This window comes from Ranitomeya variabilis, chromosome 5 (assembly GCF_051348905.1).
Source record: "Ranitomeya variabilis isolate aRanVar5 chromosome 5, aRanVar5.hap1, whole genome shotgun sequence".
Lineage (NCBI taxonomy): Eukaryota > Metazoa > Chordata > Amphibia > Anura > Dendrobatidae > Ranitomeya > Ranitomeya variabilis.
Window position 1 is genome coordinate 168,003,007 of NC_135236.1, and position 13,782 is coordinate 168,016,788.

Here is a 13,782-nt window from a genome sequence, read left to right on the forward strand (position 1 = left end):
GTTTAACAAGGCAATAAGTTACTGACTGCAGCCTTTCACTTGTCGCCTTGCTTCTGCAGCCTTTCACTTGTCACCTGTCTTAAGCAGCTTCCATTCAATAAAGAAGCTGACAAATAAGAGGACTATGAGAACTGCCACACAAATCACTGTAGCTCCACCTTTATCTCAGGAGAGGTATGTTGTAGTAAAAACAAAATTTGCACACCCCTAAATTCCCCTATATAGATCGCTGACTACCTTTGAGTCTTTATTACAGCTGAATAGACATACAGGTATCATAACCAAGCTTTGCCCAGTAATATATTACACCAAGCCTCCAAAATGATAAGGAACACTATTATGAGGTTCAAGCTGCCCATAATTTGCTTCATCTGGGAGATGGCTATGATAATACTTTTTGGAGTCTTTGTCCGTTATGATATTGAAGCTGATCCCCATTGGAACGAGGAGAGAAAAACTCACAATATCAGCAGTAATATTGAAAATGATTTCTACTACAGATATCCAAGTAAGTACTGTACATGTCAGAGGTCATTTCTAGGCTCCTTACTGATGGAGAACAGTTGCTTATATAGTCTTCCCTAACCTGCACCATTTTCTTTTATACTGTTGGATACAAAGCTATCGAAAGTGCAACACCAGAGGATGGTCCATACATTTTACATTCTATTTGTATGTAAAATGCTCGAGGCTGAAAATCTGAAGTATGGATCTATGTTTAAGCCTCCTGCAATTAAAAAAGCTCTCACATTGGTGATTTTCAGAAATGGATCACAATAAAATCATCTGTTTATTTGCTAGCCATCTATAGGGATGAAAAAGAGAAGACAATGCATATCTTGTAATCCATTGTTACCACTTTGAGCTCATCACTTGCCCAAGTTTTGGGTTAGTGCTGCATTTAACTGATGATCTAGGACCCCTCTTTCGTCAGTAGCCAAAATGCTTGCAGTCAGTGCACCCCCGTAAGTTAATTTCTTCCCTTTATTATGCAGATTGAGTTTTAAATTCATAGTACATGTTTTAGGCATTAAATATTGATAACGTAAAGGAGTGTACCTAATCCTTAGTAAAAATATTAGATGTATTTTTGAATAGGTACCCTTATCACAACTGTAGCAGAATAAGATAATTTAAAATATTTGCTACTCTTATAATTACTATGATATATTATTATTATAATTATTGTTAATGAAAAATTCTGTATTCAGTGGACCTATTATATTCAGTGGTGAAACTTTCCCTCATGTCTTATTATAAGGAGAACAATCAGCCATTGACTCAACAGCATAAATTTTGTTCCGTGTGTCATTAATTACCATCTACAAATGTGCAATATTTATACAAAACATTCACCCACTTTCCTATTTCGTCATTGTAATCAAGGTTTGCCAAATGAAATTGGTGGTTAATCGTTATGACTTAGAGCTGTTGTGTGTTGCTATAGTGGGGCAATTGCCCAGGGTCCCTTTGGGCCATATGAGAAGACTGAAACCATTACAGATCCATGATAATTGGGGTCTCCAGTGGAAATTTTACATTGGAGTCCACGAGATTCACATTGTGCAAATATTTCATTTTGTTATTAATTGCAGATCTAGCAATGAGAGAATATGAAAAAAATTCAAATCATATTTAAAAGCATTATTAACACCCCAACAAAACAAATGTATAAAAATAAATAGTGTTAGACATACTGGTGTAACAGAGCCCAATTGGGAGGCTCAACTGTAGACTAATGGATCCTGGAAAGCATTACTAGTACCTATACATACAGTATATCTTCCCTACCGCCTGCTATATAAGAAACCAGTATCAATAACTTGTATGCCCCTTACTCAAATTCCCTTTTACTGAGCTCATGCTTGTCTTAATATATCACATAAAGCATATATAATATATAGGGAGAAAAAAGTATCTAAATCCCACTGTACAGTACTTCTTGCAGGAGACTGCATGTACCATTATAATTATTGAAAGTGATAATTGTTCTAATGTTAGAAAAAAGAAGTTGAAAACTTTGTGTGCACCAAAATGTCAGATCCTCAATCCCGACTAAACAGCTTTTGTACCTTGTGAAGAGGCAGCAGTTCTCCCGCACCTGTAGCCGCTGCTGCCTCATTCATTAGTGAGCGAACACGAAGAAACTCACAGATTGCCATCTGTCGACAGCCACCGATAGCTTTGCAAAAAGGTTTGTGACTTAATGTTTGCTTTCTTTCAAGAAAGGGTTATGCTATGATTCCTCAGTGAAGGGAGGAGTAGGTCAGCTAATTCCACAGCTTTTCAGGATACATACTAGTCCTAGCAAGTTTTCTCTATTATAGGAGTTGTCCTATATTTTAAAAGTTAACCTTAAACGGAACCTGACAGCAGATTATTGCTGCCTGATCCCAAGGCAACGTGTTTTTCTCTGACATGCTGGAGCATTCTATAGAAAACATACTTTGAAAAACCTGTGTCTGAAATGACTACTTCTCTAGACCTGATCCTGGCAGCTACTCCCCCCCTCACATCACTAGACTGTCTGGTTTCACCCTATACATGTATAGGAGAGTCTAAGGGAGCAAAGCAGGGAGAATTTGACTCAGATGACTAATCCGAAGCAAGTCCGTAGCCAACTTTTCAAAGATATTCTTATCACAGAGGCTACACACTGGGGCTGGAACATATACATCACATAGAAAACACTGAGGATGAAGCACATACATCACATAGAAGATACTGAGGGTGAAGCATATATATCACATAGGACACACAGGGGCTGGAGCACTTACATCACATAGTATACACTGGGGCTGTAGCATATATATCATATAGGAGACGCTGGGGCTGGAACATATACAGCACATATGAAACACTAGGGCTGGAGAATATGAAATAGGAGACACTGGGGCTGGAGTATATACATCACAGTAAACAGTGGGGATGGAGCATATACATCACAGGAGATGCTGGTGTATGAGAAGATACACCATACCTCCCAACCGTCCCGATTTCAGCGGGACAGTCCCGCTTTGGCACCGGGGTCCCGCTGTCCCGCTTCGGGCATTTAAAATCCCGAATTTGCGGCCGCCAGTGAAGCCCCGCCCACTTCCAGGACGTAGAGAGAGCCCGATTACTGTACCCGCAGCTGTTCATTCCGTTCCCTGCCTGGGACTGTCTGCGTTGTAGCCACGCCCCCTTGAGTTGCCTCACCGCCCGCCTCCGGCTTCCTCCTCAACGTGGGCGGACTCTGAGGACACTAGAGCGGCAGCGCCAACACCCGGACTGGTTTCTCGTGACCGCGGGAGCAGCGAGCGGGGATCTGCAGACTGACTGTAAGTGAATGTGTCTCTCCCCCTCTCCATGCAGCGCTGCCCGTTACAGCAGAGACTCTGATCTGACAGCATTAGGAGGACTGACACAAACTTTGTCTCCCCATGCAGCGCACCCCGCTCCCACTCTCCCCCTGGTACCCATCCATCGGATTCTCCACCAACCTGGTGCAGCACCCCTCTCCCCATGGTTATCGTTAAAGGGGTATTGTCACCCAAAATGCTAAATACGGCAGCAGCATGCCGACCCCTCACCCTGTTACTCACCTCTGACTCCACCGCCTCAGGAATCTTCGGTCGCACTTCACGTATGCGCACTCCGGGGGTCAGGAGGACCTGGTGCCGGGCAGATGTGCTCCGTGGGTGTTACTATGTTTTTAGCCCTGTCGAACCCATAACACAAATTACATGAACACAAAATGGTGCTCGGTGTATATCAGGGAGATATATACAAAAGGGACTTGGCCCCTATAATAATTATACCAGTAAGGCCGGCGTCACACTCGGCGTAAGACAATACGCCACGTATTATACGGCCGTACTACGGGCGTAATACGGAGAAATGTCCCCAAAATATTGATCCGTAGTCAGGGTGTGTCAGCGTATTTTATGCTATGGGGCATTTTATACGTGCCCCATCACGTGGGGCAAGTATACTGTACGCAGCATCATGTGGGGCCATTATACAGTATGGAGCATAATGTGACCAATGGCCATTGTACAGTATGGAGCGTCGTGTGTGGCCATATTTTTTTGTTCATAATTATTGTTAACGAAACATTGTGATCAGAAGTGCTAAATGGGTGTGGTTGGGGCGTGGCTAGTTGTGAAATGGGTGTGGCCTAAAATTTGCCGCGGCGCGCTAAGCGCGCCGCTGACTTTGTCCCTCTTTCCCTTCCCCTAAAGTTGGGAGGTATGGATACACCACAGTGGATGCAATACAAGAAGGAATTAAAGGGGCCAGAGGCCGCCAGCCTGAGCTCTGCAGGCCCCAGAAATCTGCCTAGGGTCCGGATTAAAGGTAATCACGGGCCACAAATGGCCTTTGTGCCAGAGATTAAATTCAATGGTCACATGATGTTCCCCCACCAGAAATGGATTCAAGGAGACTGATGGACATAGTACAGAGGACTAGCACTGGTTCAGAAAGTAAGTATAGGTTTTTCTATAATTTCTTACAACATTCTGGATCTATTAAATAAAACCTGACAACTGATACATGCTACCCGAACCACAGACAACAAACATGTATCAGACACTGGCTGCATGATTTCTGCCAGCTTTGATATTAACCCCTTAATCCCATATGACGTACTATCCCGTCAAGGTGACCTGAGCGTGGCCGATTGCGGCCGGGTGTCAGCTGACTATCACAGCTGACATCCGGCACTATGTGCCAGGAGCGGTCACGGACCACCCCCGGCAGATTAACCCCTGGCACACTGCGATCAAACATGATCGCAGTGTTCCTGCGGTATAGGGAAGCATCGCGCAGGGAGGGGGCTCCCTGCGTGCTTCCCTGAGGCCCCCGGAGCAACGCGATGTGATCGCGTTGCTCCGAGGGTCTCTTACCTCCTCCTCGCTGTGGCAGGCCCGGATCCAAAATGGCCGCGGCATCCGGGTCCTGCAGGGAGGTGGCTTCACAGCCAGGGGCGTAGCTAGAGCTTTTGCCGCCCGGGGCTGTTCCCGAGTTTGGCGCCCCCCCCCCCCCAGAACGTATGCGATTTTCACACTTAGTCATGTACCGACGAGCTCCTCTCCCTTAACCCCTTCCCGACATTTGACGTACTATCCCGTCGAGGTGGGGTGGGCCCGTATGACCGCCGACGGGATAGTACGTCATCATCGATCAGCGGCGCTCACGGGGGGAGCGCGGCCGATCGCGGCCGGGTGTCAGCTGCATATCGCAGCTGACATCCGGCACTATGTGCCAGGAGCGGTCACGGACCGCCCCCGGCACATTAACCCCCGGCACACCGCGATCAAACATGATCGCAGTGTACCGGCGGTATAGGGAAGCATCGCGCAGGGAGGGGGCTCCCTGCGGGCTTCCCTGAGACCCCCGGAGCAACGCGATGTGATCGCGTTGCTCTGAGGGTCTCCTACCTCCCTCCTCGCCGCAGGTCCCGGATCCAAGATGGCCGCGGCATCCGGGTCCTGCAGGGAGGGAGGTGGCTTACCGAGTGTCTGCTCAGAGCAGACACTTGGAAAGCCTGCAGCCCTGCACAGCAGATCGTCGATCTGGCAGAGTGCTGTGCACACTGCCAGATCAATGATCTGTGATGTCCCCCCCTGGGACAAAGTAAAAAAGTTAAAAAAAAATTTTTCCACATGTGTAAAAAAAAAAAAAAAAAAAATTCCTAAATAAATAATAATAAAAAAAATATATTATTCCCATAAATACATTTCTTTATCTAAATAAAAAAAACAAAACAATAAAAGTACACATATTTAGTATCGCCGCGTCCGTAACGACCCAACCTATAAAACTGCCCCACTAGTTAACCACTTCAGTAAACACCGTAAGAAAAAAAAAAAAAAAACGAGGCAAAAAACAACGCTTTATTACCATACCGCCGAACAAAAAGTGGAATAACACACGATCAAAAAGACGCATATAAATAACCATGGTACCGCTGAAAACGTCATCTTGTCCCGCAAAAAAAAAGCCGCCATACAGCATCATCAGCAAAAAAATAAAAAAGTTATAGTCCTGAGAATAAAGCGATACCAAAATAATTATTTTTTCTATATTTTAGTTTTTATCGTATAAAAGCGCCAAAACATAAAAAAATGATATAAATGAGATATCGCTGTAATCGTACTGACCCGACGAATAAAACTGCTTTATCAATTTTACCAAACGCGGAACGGTATAAACGCCTCTCCCAAAAGAAATTCATGAATAGCAGGTTTTTGGTCATTCTGCCTCACAAAAATCGGAATAAAAAGCGATCAAAAATGGTCACGTGTCCGAAAATGTTACCAATAAAAACGTCAACTCGTCCCGCAAAAAACAAGACCTCACATGACTCTGTGGAGCAAAATGTGGAAAAATTATAGGTCTCAAAATGTGGAGACGCAAAAACTTTTTTGCTATAAAAAGCGTCGCTGGTTTCACACTTGCGTTTTTGTCTGCAGCGTTTTTTGCACAAAAAAACGCATGCGTTTTTTCCCTATATTTGACATTGAAAACGCATGCGGTTTTTTTGTACGCGTTTGGTCGCGTTTTCAAACGCATGCGGTTTTTTTCTGCATGCGTTCATTTTCAGAAATACAACCTGCAGTATTTTCTTGCGTTTTTAAGCACATGCGTTTGTTTGCGTTAAAAACGCATGCATTTTTATCGAAAAAAAACAGAAAACACACTGAAAAGCCACCCACCACCATCAAGGTGATAAAGGGATCCAAACCCTAACCCTAACTCTACCCCTAACCTCACCCCTAACCGTTTAATGAACATTTTCTGACAGTCATAGTGCCACGTATTTCAGTGCCACGTATTTCAGTGCCACGTATTTCAGTGCCACGTATTTCTGTGCCACGTATTTCTGTGCCACGTATCACGTATTTCAGTGCCACGTGTTTCAGTGCCACGTATTTCAGTGCCACGTATCACGTATTTCAGTGCCACATATTTTAGTACCACGTATTTCAGTGCCACGTATTTCAGTGCCACGTATTTCAGTGCCACGTATTTCAGTGCCACGTATTTCAGTGCCACGTGTTTCAGTGCCACGTGTTTCAGTGCCACGTATCACATATTTCAGTGCCACGTATTTCAGTGCCACGTATTTCAGTGCCACGTATTTCAGTGCCACGTATTTCAGTGCCACGTATTTCAGTGCCACGTATTTCAGTGCCATGTATCACATATTTCAGTGCCACGTATTTAAGTGCCACGTATTTCAGTGCCACATATTTCAGTGCCACGTATCACGTATTTCAGTGCCACGTGTTTCAGTGCCACGTATTTCAGTGCCACGTATTTCAGTGCCACATATTTCAGTGCCACGTATTTCAGTGCCACGTATTTCAGGGCCACGTATTTCAGTGCCACGTATTTCAGTGCCACGTGTTTCAGTGCCACGTGTTTCAGTGCCACGTGTTTCAGTGCCACGTATTTAAGTGCCACGTATCACATATTTCAGTGCCACGTATTTAAGTGCCACGTATTTCAGTGCCACGTATTTCAGTGCCACGTATTTCAGTGCCACGTATCACGTATTTCAGTGCCACGTGTTTCAGTGCCACGTATTTAAGTGCCACGTATCACGTATTTCAGTGCCACGTATTTCAGTGCCACGTATTTCAGTGCCACGTATTTCAGTGCCACGTATTTTAGTGACACGTATTTTAGTGACACGTATTTCAGTCACGTTTAGGGTTAGGGTGAGGGGTAGGGTTAGGGTTAGGGCTAGGGTTGGAGGTAAAGTTAGGGTTAGGGTTTGGATTACATTTACGTTTGGATTAGGGTTGGGATTAGAATTATGGGTGTGTCAGGGCTAGGGGTGTGGTTAGGGTTACCGTTGGGATTAGGGTTAGGGGTGTGTTTGGGTTAGGGTTTCAGGTAGAATTGGGGAGTTTCCACTGTCCAGGCACATCAGGGGCTCTCCAAGCGCGACATGGCGTCCAATCTCAATTCCAGCCAATTCTGCGTTGAAAAAGTAAAACAGTGCTCCTTCCCTTCCGAGCTCTCCCGTGCGCCCAAAAAGGGGTTTACCCCAACATATGTGTTATCAGCGTACTCGGGACAAATTGAACAACAACTTCTGGGGTCCAAGTTCTCTTGTTATCCTTAGGAAAATAAAAATTTGGGGGGCTAAAAATCATTTTTGTGGGAAAAAAAAGATGTTTTATTTTCACGGCTCTGCGTTATAAACTGTAGTGAAACACTTGGGGGTTCAAAGTTCTCACAACACATCTAGATAAGTTCCTTGGGAGGTCTAGTTTCCAATATGGGGTCACTTGTGGGGGGTTTGTACTGTTTGGGTACATCAGGGGCTCTGCAAATGCAACGTGACGCCTGCAGACCAATCCATTTAAGGCTGCATTCCAAATGGCGCTCCTTCCCTTCCGAGCTCTGTCATGCACCCAAACAGTGGTTCCCCCCCACATATGGGGTATCAGCGTACTCAGGACAAATTGGACAACAACTTTTGGGGTCTAATTTATCCTGTTACCCTTGTAAAAATACAAAACTGGGGGCTAAAAAATCATTTTTGTGAAAAAAAAAAAGAATTTTTATTTTCACGGCTTTGCGCTATAAACTTTAGTGAAACACTTGGGGGTTCAAAGTTCTCAAAACACATCTAGATAAGTTCCTTGGGAGGTCTAGTTTCCAATATGGGGTCACTTGTGGGGGGTTTGTACTGTTTGGGTACATCAGGGGCTCTGCAAATGCAACGTGACAGCTGCTGACCAATCCATTTAAGTCTGCATTCCAAATGGCGCTCCTTCCCTTCCGAGCTCTGTCATGCGCCCAAACAGTGGTTCCCCCCCACATATGGGGTATCAGCGTACTCAGGACAAATTGGAAAACAAATTTTGGGGTCCAATTTTTTCTGTTACCCTTGTAAAAATACAAAGCTGGGTGCTAAAAAATCATTTTTGAGAAAAAAAATAAAAATTATTTTCACGGCTCTGCGTTATAATCTGTAGTGAAACACTTGGGGGTTCAAAGCTCTCAAAACACATCTAGATAAGATCCTTAGGGGGTCTACTTTCCAAAATGGTGTCACTTGTAGGGAGTTTCAATGTTTAGGCACATCAGGGGCTCTCCAAACGCAACATGGCGTCCCATCTCAATTCCAGTCAATTTTGCATTGAAAAGTCAAATGGCGCTCCTTCCCTTCCAAGCTCTGCCATGCGCCCAAACAATGGTTTACACCCACATATGGGGTATCATCGTACTCAGGACAAATTGGCCAACATTTTTTGGGGTCCAATTTCTTCTCTTACCCTTGGGAAAATAAAAAATTGGGGGCGAAAAGATCATTTTTGTGAAAAAATATGATTTTTTATTTTTACGGCTCTGCATTATAAACTTCTGTGAAGCACTTGGTGGGTCAAAGTGCTCACCACACATCTAGATAAGTTCCTTAGGGGGTCTACTTTCCAAAATGGTGTCACTTGTAGGGAGTTTCAATGTTTAGGCACATCAGGGGCTCTCCAAACGCAACATGGCGTCCCATCTCAATTCCAGTCAATTTTGCATTGAAAAGTCAAATGGCGCTCCTTCCCTTCCAAGCTCTGCCATGCGCCCAAACAATGGTTTACACCCACATATGGGGTATCATCGTACTCAGGACAAATTGGCCAACATTTTTTGGGGTCCAATTTCTTCTCTTACCCTTGGGAAAATAAAAAATTGGGGGCGAAAAGATCATTTTTGTGAAAAAATATGATATTTTATTTTTACGGCTCTGCATTATAAACTTCTGTGAAGCACTTGGTGGGTCAAAGTGCTCACCACACATCTAGATAAGTTCCTTAGGGGGTCTACTTTCCAAAATGGTGTCACTTGTAGGGAGTTTCAATGTTTAGGCACATCAGGGGCTCTCCAAACGCAACATGGCGTCCCATCTCAATTCCAGTCAATTTTGCATTGAAAAGTCAAATGGCGCTCCTTCCCTTCCAAGCTCTGCCATGCGCCCAAACAATGGTTTACACCCACATATGGGGTATCATCGTACTCAGGACAAATTGGCCAACATTTTTTGGGGTCCAATTTCTTCTCTTACCCTTGGGAAAATAAAAAATTGGGGGCGAAAAGATCATTTTTGTGAAAAAATATGATATTTTATTTTTACGGCTCTGCATTATAAACTTCTGTGAAGCACTTGGTGGGTCAAAGTGCTCACCACACATCTAGATAAGTTCCTTAGGGGGTCTACTTTCCAAAATGGTGTCACTTGTAGGGGGTTTCAGTGTTTAGGCACATCAGGGGCTCTCCAAACGCAACATGGCGTCCCATCTCAATTCCAGTCAATTTTGCATTGAAAAGTCAAATGGCGCTCCTTTCCTTCCGAGCTCTGCCATACGCCCAAACAGTGGTTTACCCCCACATATGGGGTATCAGCGTACTCAGGACAAATTGTACAACAACTTTGGGGGTCCATTTTCTCCTGTTACCCTTGGTAAAATAAAACAAATTGGAGCTGAAATAAATTTTGTGTGAAAAAAAGTTAAATGTTCATTTTTATTTAAACATTCCAAAAATTCCTGTGAAACACCTGAAGGGTTAATAAACTTCTTGAATGTGGTTTTGAGCACCTTGAGGGGTGCAGTTTTTAGAATGGTGTCACACTTGGGTATTTTCTATCATATAGACCCCTCAAAATGACTTCAAATGAGATGTGGTCCCTAAAAAAAAATGGTGTTGTAAAAATGAGAAATTGCTGGTCAACTTTTAACCCTTATAACTCCGTCACAAAAAAAAATTTTGGTTCCAAAATTGTACTGATGTAAAGTAGACATGTGGGAAATGTTACTTATTAAGTATTTTGCGTGACATATGTCTGTGATTTAAGGGCATAAAAATTCAAAGTTGGAAAATTGCAAAATTTTCAAAATTTTCGCCAAATTTCCATTTTTTTCACAAATAAACGCAAGTTATATCGAATAAATTTTACCACTAACATGAAGTACAATATGTCACGAGAAAACAATGTCAGAATCGCCAAGATCCGTCAAAGCGTTCCAGAGTTATAGCCTCATAAAGGGACAGTGGTCAGAATTGTAAAAATTGGCCCGGTCATTAACGTGCAAACCACCCTTGGGGGTGAAGGGGTTAAGCTCCCAATGTTCAGTGAAAAACTGAGAGAAGCAGAAGAGAAGCTCGTTGTTACAGGACCACGAGTATGAAAATCACATATGAGTGACGTGTCCATGTGTCGACGACTGGAACCTGCAGAGCTGAATCCTGACATCGCAGCTTCTGAATTCTCACAACTAATGCACTGCACACTTTTAGGATTCTCCCTTGCCGGTGGACGGTCATGTCAGCACAAGCATGTGATCTGTATACTTCTGACCACATTCCGACTAGACGTGCCTGGCCTCGCTTAGTTCATTTTCATAGAGTGAGGCCACACATGTCTAGTCAGCACGTGACCGCATGTATGTAAATCGCCAGCATGAGAGAATCCTGACAGCGTGCAGGGCGCACTGTGAGAAGTCAGAAGTCTGCAGTCACAAAGAATGACTGCAGACTCATTACAAACCTGGACATCCCCTTTAATGCTCCTAACATAAATAAAAACATGAGAGTTAGTCAGTATCACAAATAACATTTACATCCAGGTACCTTATAGATGACGTCGCCTCTGGAGTTGTTCTCCTTCATTTCTTCATCTTGTCCAGACCCCATGATGCGTTTTCTCATCCACAGCCGTCTCTGCAGACTTCCATCTTCTCCGCTCTTTTGCAGAAAATCTCCACATGATGCCCTTAAAGATACAAGTGTCATTATAATGCTCCTGGATAAAAAATTTCCCCTCACTATATTGTCTGCACAAAATATGACCCCCACACTGTCCCTCTTATGGTAAATGCTCTTCACACTGACCTCCCCTTTCTATACCGGCCCCCTCTTCACACTGTCCTCTTACACTGTGTCCCCCCTATAGGGCCCAGTATTTATACTGTACTGTCTCATCACACTCCCCCTCCTTGGTATACTGTCAGCTCCTGGCTGTGCCCTTACACTGTCCCCCATGCTACGCATGCACACATCCCAACACCCTCACTCCCTGTACTCTGTCCACATACGTTTTTCACATCGCTACTCATACTGTGTCCGCATACATTCCCCCGTTTGACCCCAAACTGTCTGCACCCATCCCCCATACTGTTTCCTCATATATGCCCCCCCATCTCCCCCTTTGCTCTTCATTTTGTGTCCTCAGATCTCCCCCCCACATTAAATCCCCCCCATCCCCATGACAAATCTCCCCCCACACACATTCAATCCCCCATCTCCCCCCACAATAAATCCCCCCATCTCCACTCATATTAAATATCCCCAATCCAATAATATATCCCACTATCCCCACTCACATTAAATCCCCCCCACTCACATTAAATCCCCCCCACAATATATCCCCCCCATCCCCACTCACAGTAAATCCCCCCCACAATATATGCCCCCATCCCCACTCACAGTAAATCCCCCCCACAATATATGCCCCCATCCCCACTCACAGTAAATGCCCCCCACAATATATGCCCCCATCCCCACTCACAGTAAATCCCCCCCACAATATTTTCCCCCATCCCCACTCACAGTAAATCCCCCCCTGCACCTTCGGTGTCTTCAGCTCCACAGGAGCACTTACCACCGCTCTGTGTCTCCTGCTCTGCCGCGCAGGTGAGTGACGTCAGCAGCGTGATCACATGACCTGATCACGCTGCTGGCATCGCTCTGACCCTGCAGTCAGAGCTTCAGTTGTACTCGCATCACAGATGCAGTACAATTGAACACTGGGAGCCGGCGCGCCGCAGCTTCTCTGTGCCGGCTGTCAGCTTGACAGTCGGCACAGAGAACAGCTGACTCCCAGTGCGGGGGGTGACAGAATGCAGCCGCCGGGGGAGACACTGCGGACCGCCGCTTTAGGCGGCCCGACTGTGCCCCCCTGCCGGCTGCTCCCCCCTAGATACGCCACTGACTCACCCCCACATTGTGCCGCCTGGGGCGGCCCGCCCCCCCGCACCCCCCTTCCTACGCCATTGTTCACAGCGCCTGCTCAGAGCAGGCGCCGGGAAGCCAGGACCTGTGCATGTCAGATCGCCAATCTGACACAGTGCACAGTAAAGTGTCAGATCAGCGATCTTACACTATAACATGATGCCCCCCCCCCCCCTGGGCAATGTTATAGTGTAAAAAAAAAAAGATATTCACATGTGTAAAAAAAAATTTAAAAAAAATTCCAAAAAAAAATCCCCCCCCAAAAGAAATATTGTTCCTATAAATACATTTCTTTATCTAACTAAAAAAAGAACAATAAAAGTACACATATTTAGTATTGCCGCGTCCGTAACGACCCGACCTATAAAACTGTCCCACTAGTTATCCCCTTCAGTGAACACCGTAAAAATTTTTTTTAAAAAACGAGGCAAAAAACAACGCTTTATTATCATACCGCCAAACAAAAAGTGGAATAACACACAATCAAAAAGATGGATCTAAATAACCATGGTACCGCTGAAAACGTCATCTTGTCCCGCAAAAAACGAGCCACCATACAGCATCATCAAAGAAAAAATAAAACAGTTATAGTCCTCAGAATAAAGTGATGCAAAAATAATTATTTTTTCTATAAAGTAGTTTTTATCGTATAAAAGCGCCAAAACATAAAAATATGATATAAGTGAGGTATCGCTGTAATCATACTGACCCGAAGAATAATACTGCTTTATCCATTTTACCAAACGAGGAATGGTATAAACACCTCCCCCAAAAGAA

At 44.5% G+C, this 13,782-nt stretch overlaps 1 protein-coding gene across 1 annotated transcript in view; it reads left to right on the plus strand.

Moving 5' to 3' along the window:
- The first annotated feature begins 226 nt into the window (after positions 1 to 226).
- The window catches only part of RHCG (Rh family C glycoprotein), a 350,822-nt gene continuing 337,266 nt past the window's right edge, over positions 227 to 13,782 (plus strand). The window contains exon 1 of the mRNA XM_077263476.1: positions 227 to 508. Coding sequence (XP_077119591.1) covers positions 322 to 508 — 187 coding nt within the window. The 5' untranslated portion in view covers positions 227 to 321. The remainder of the gene's footprint in view (positions 509 to 13,782) is intronic.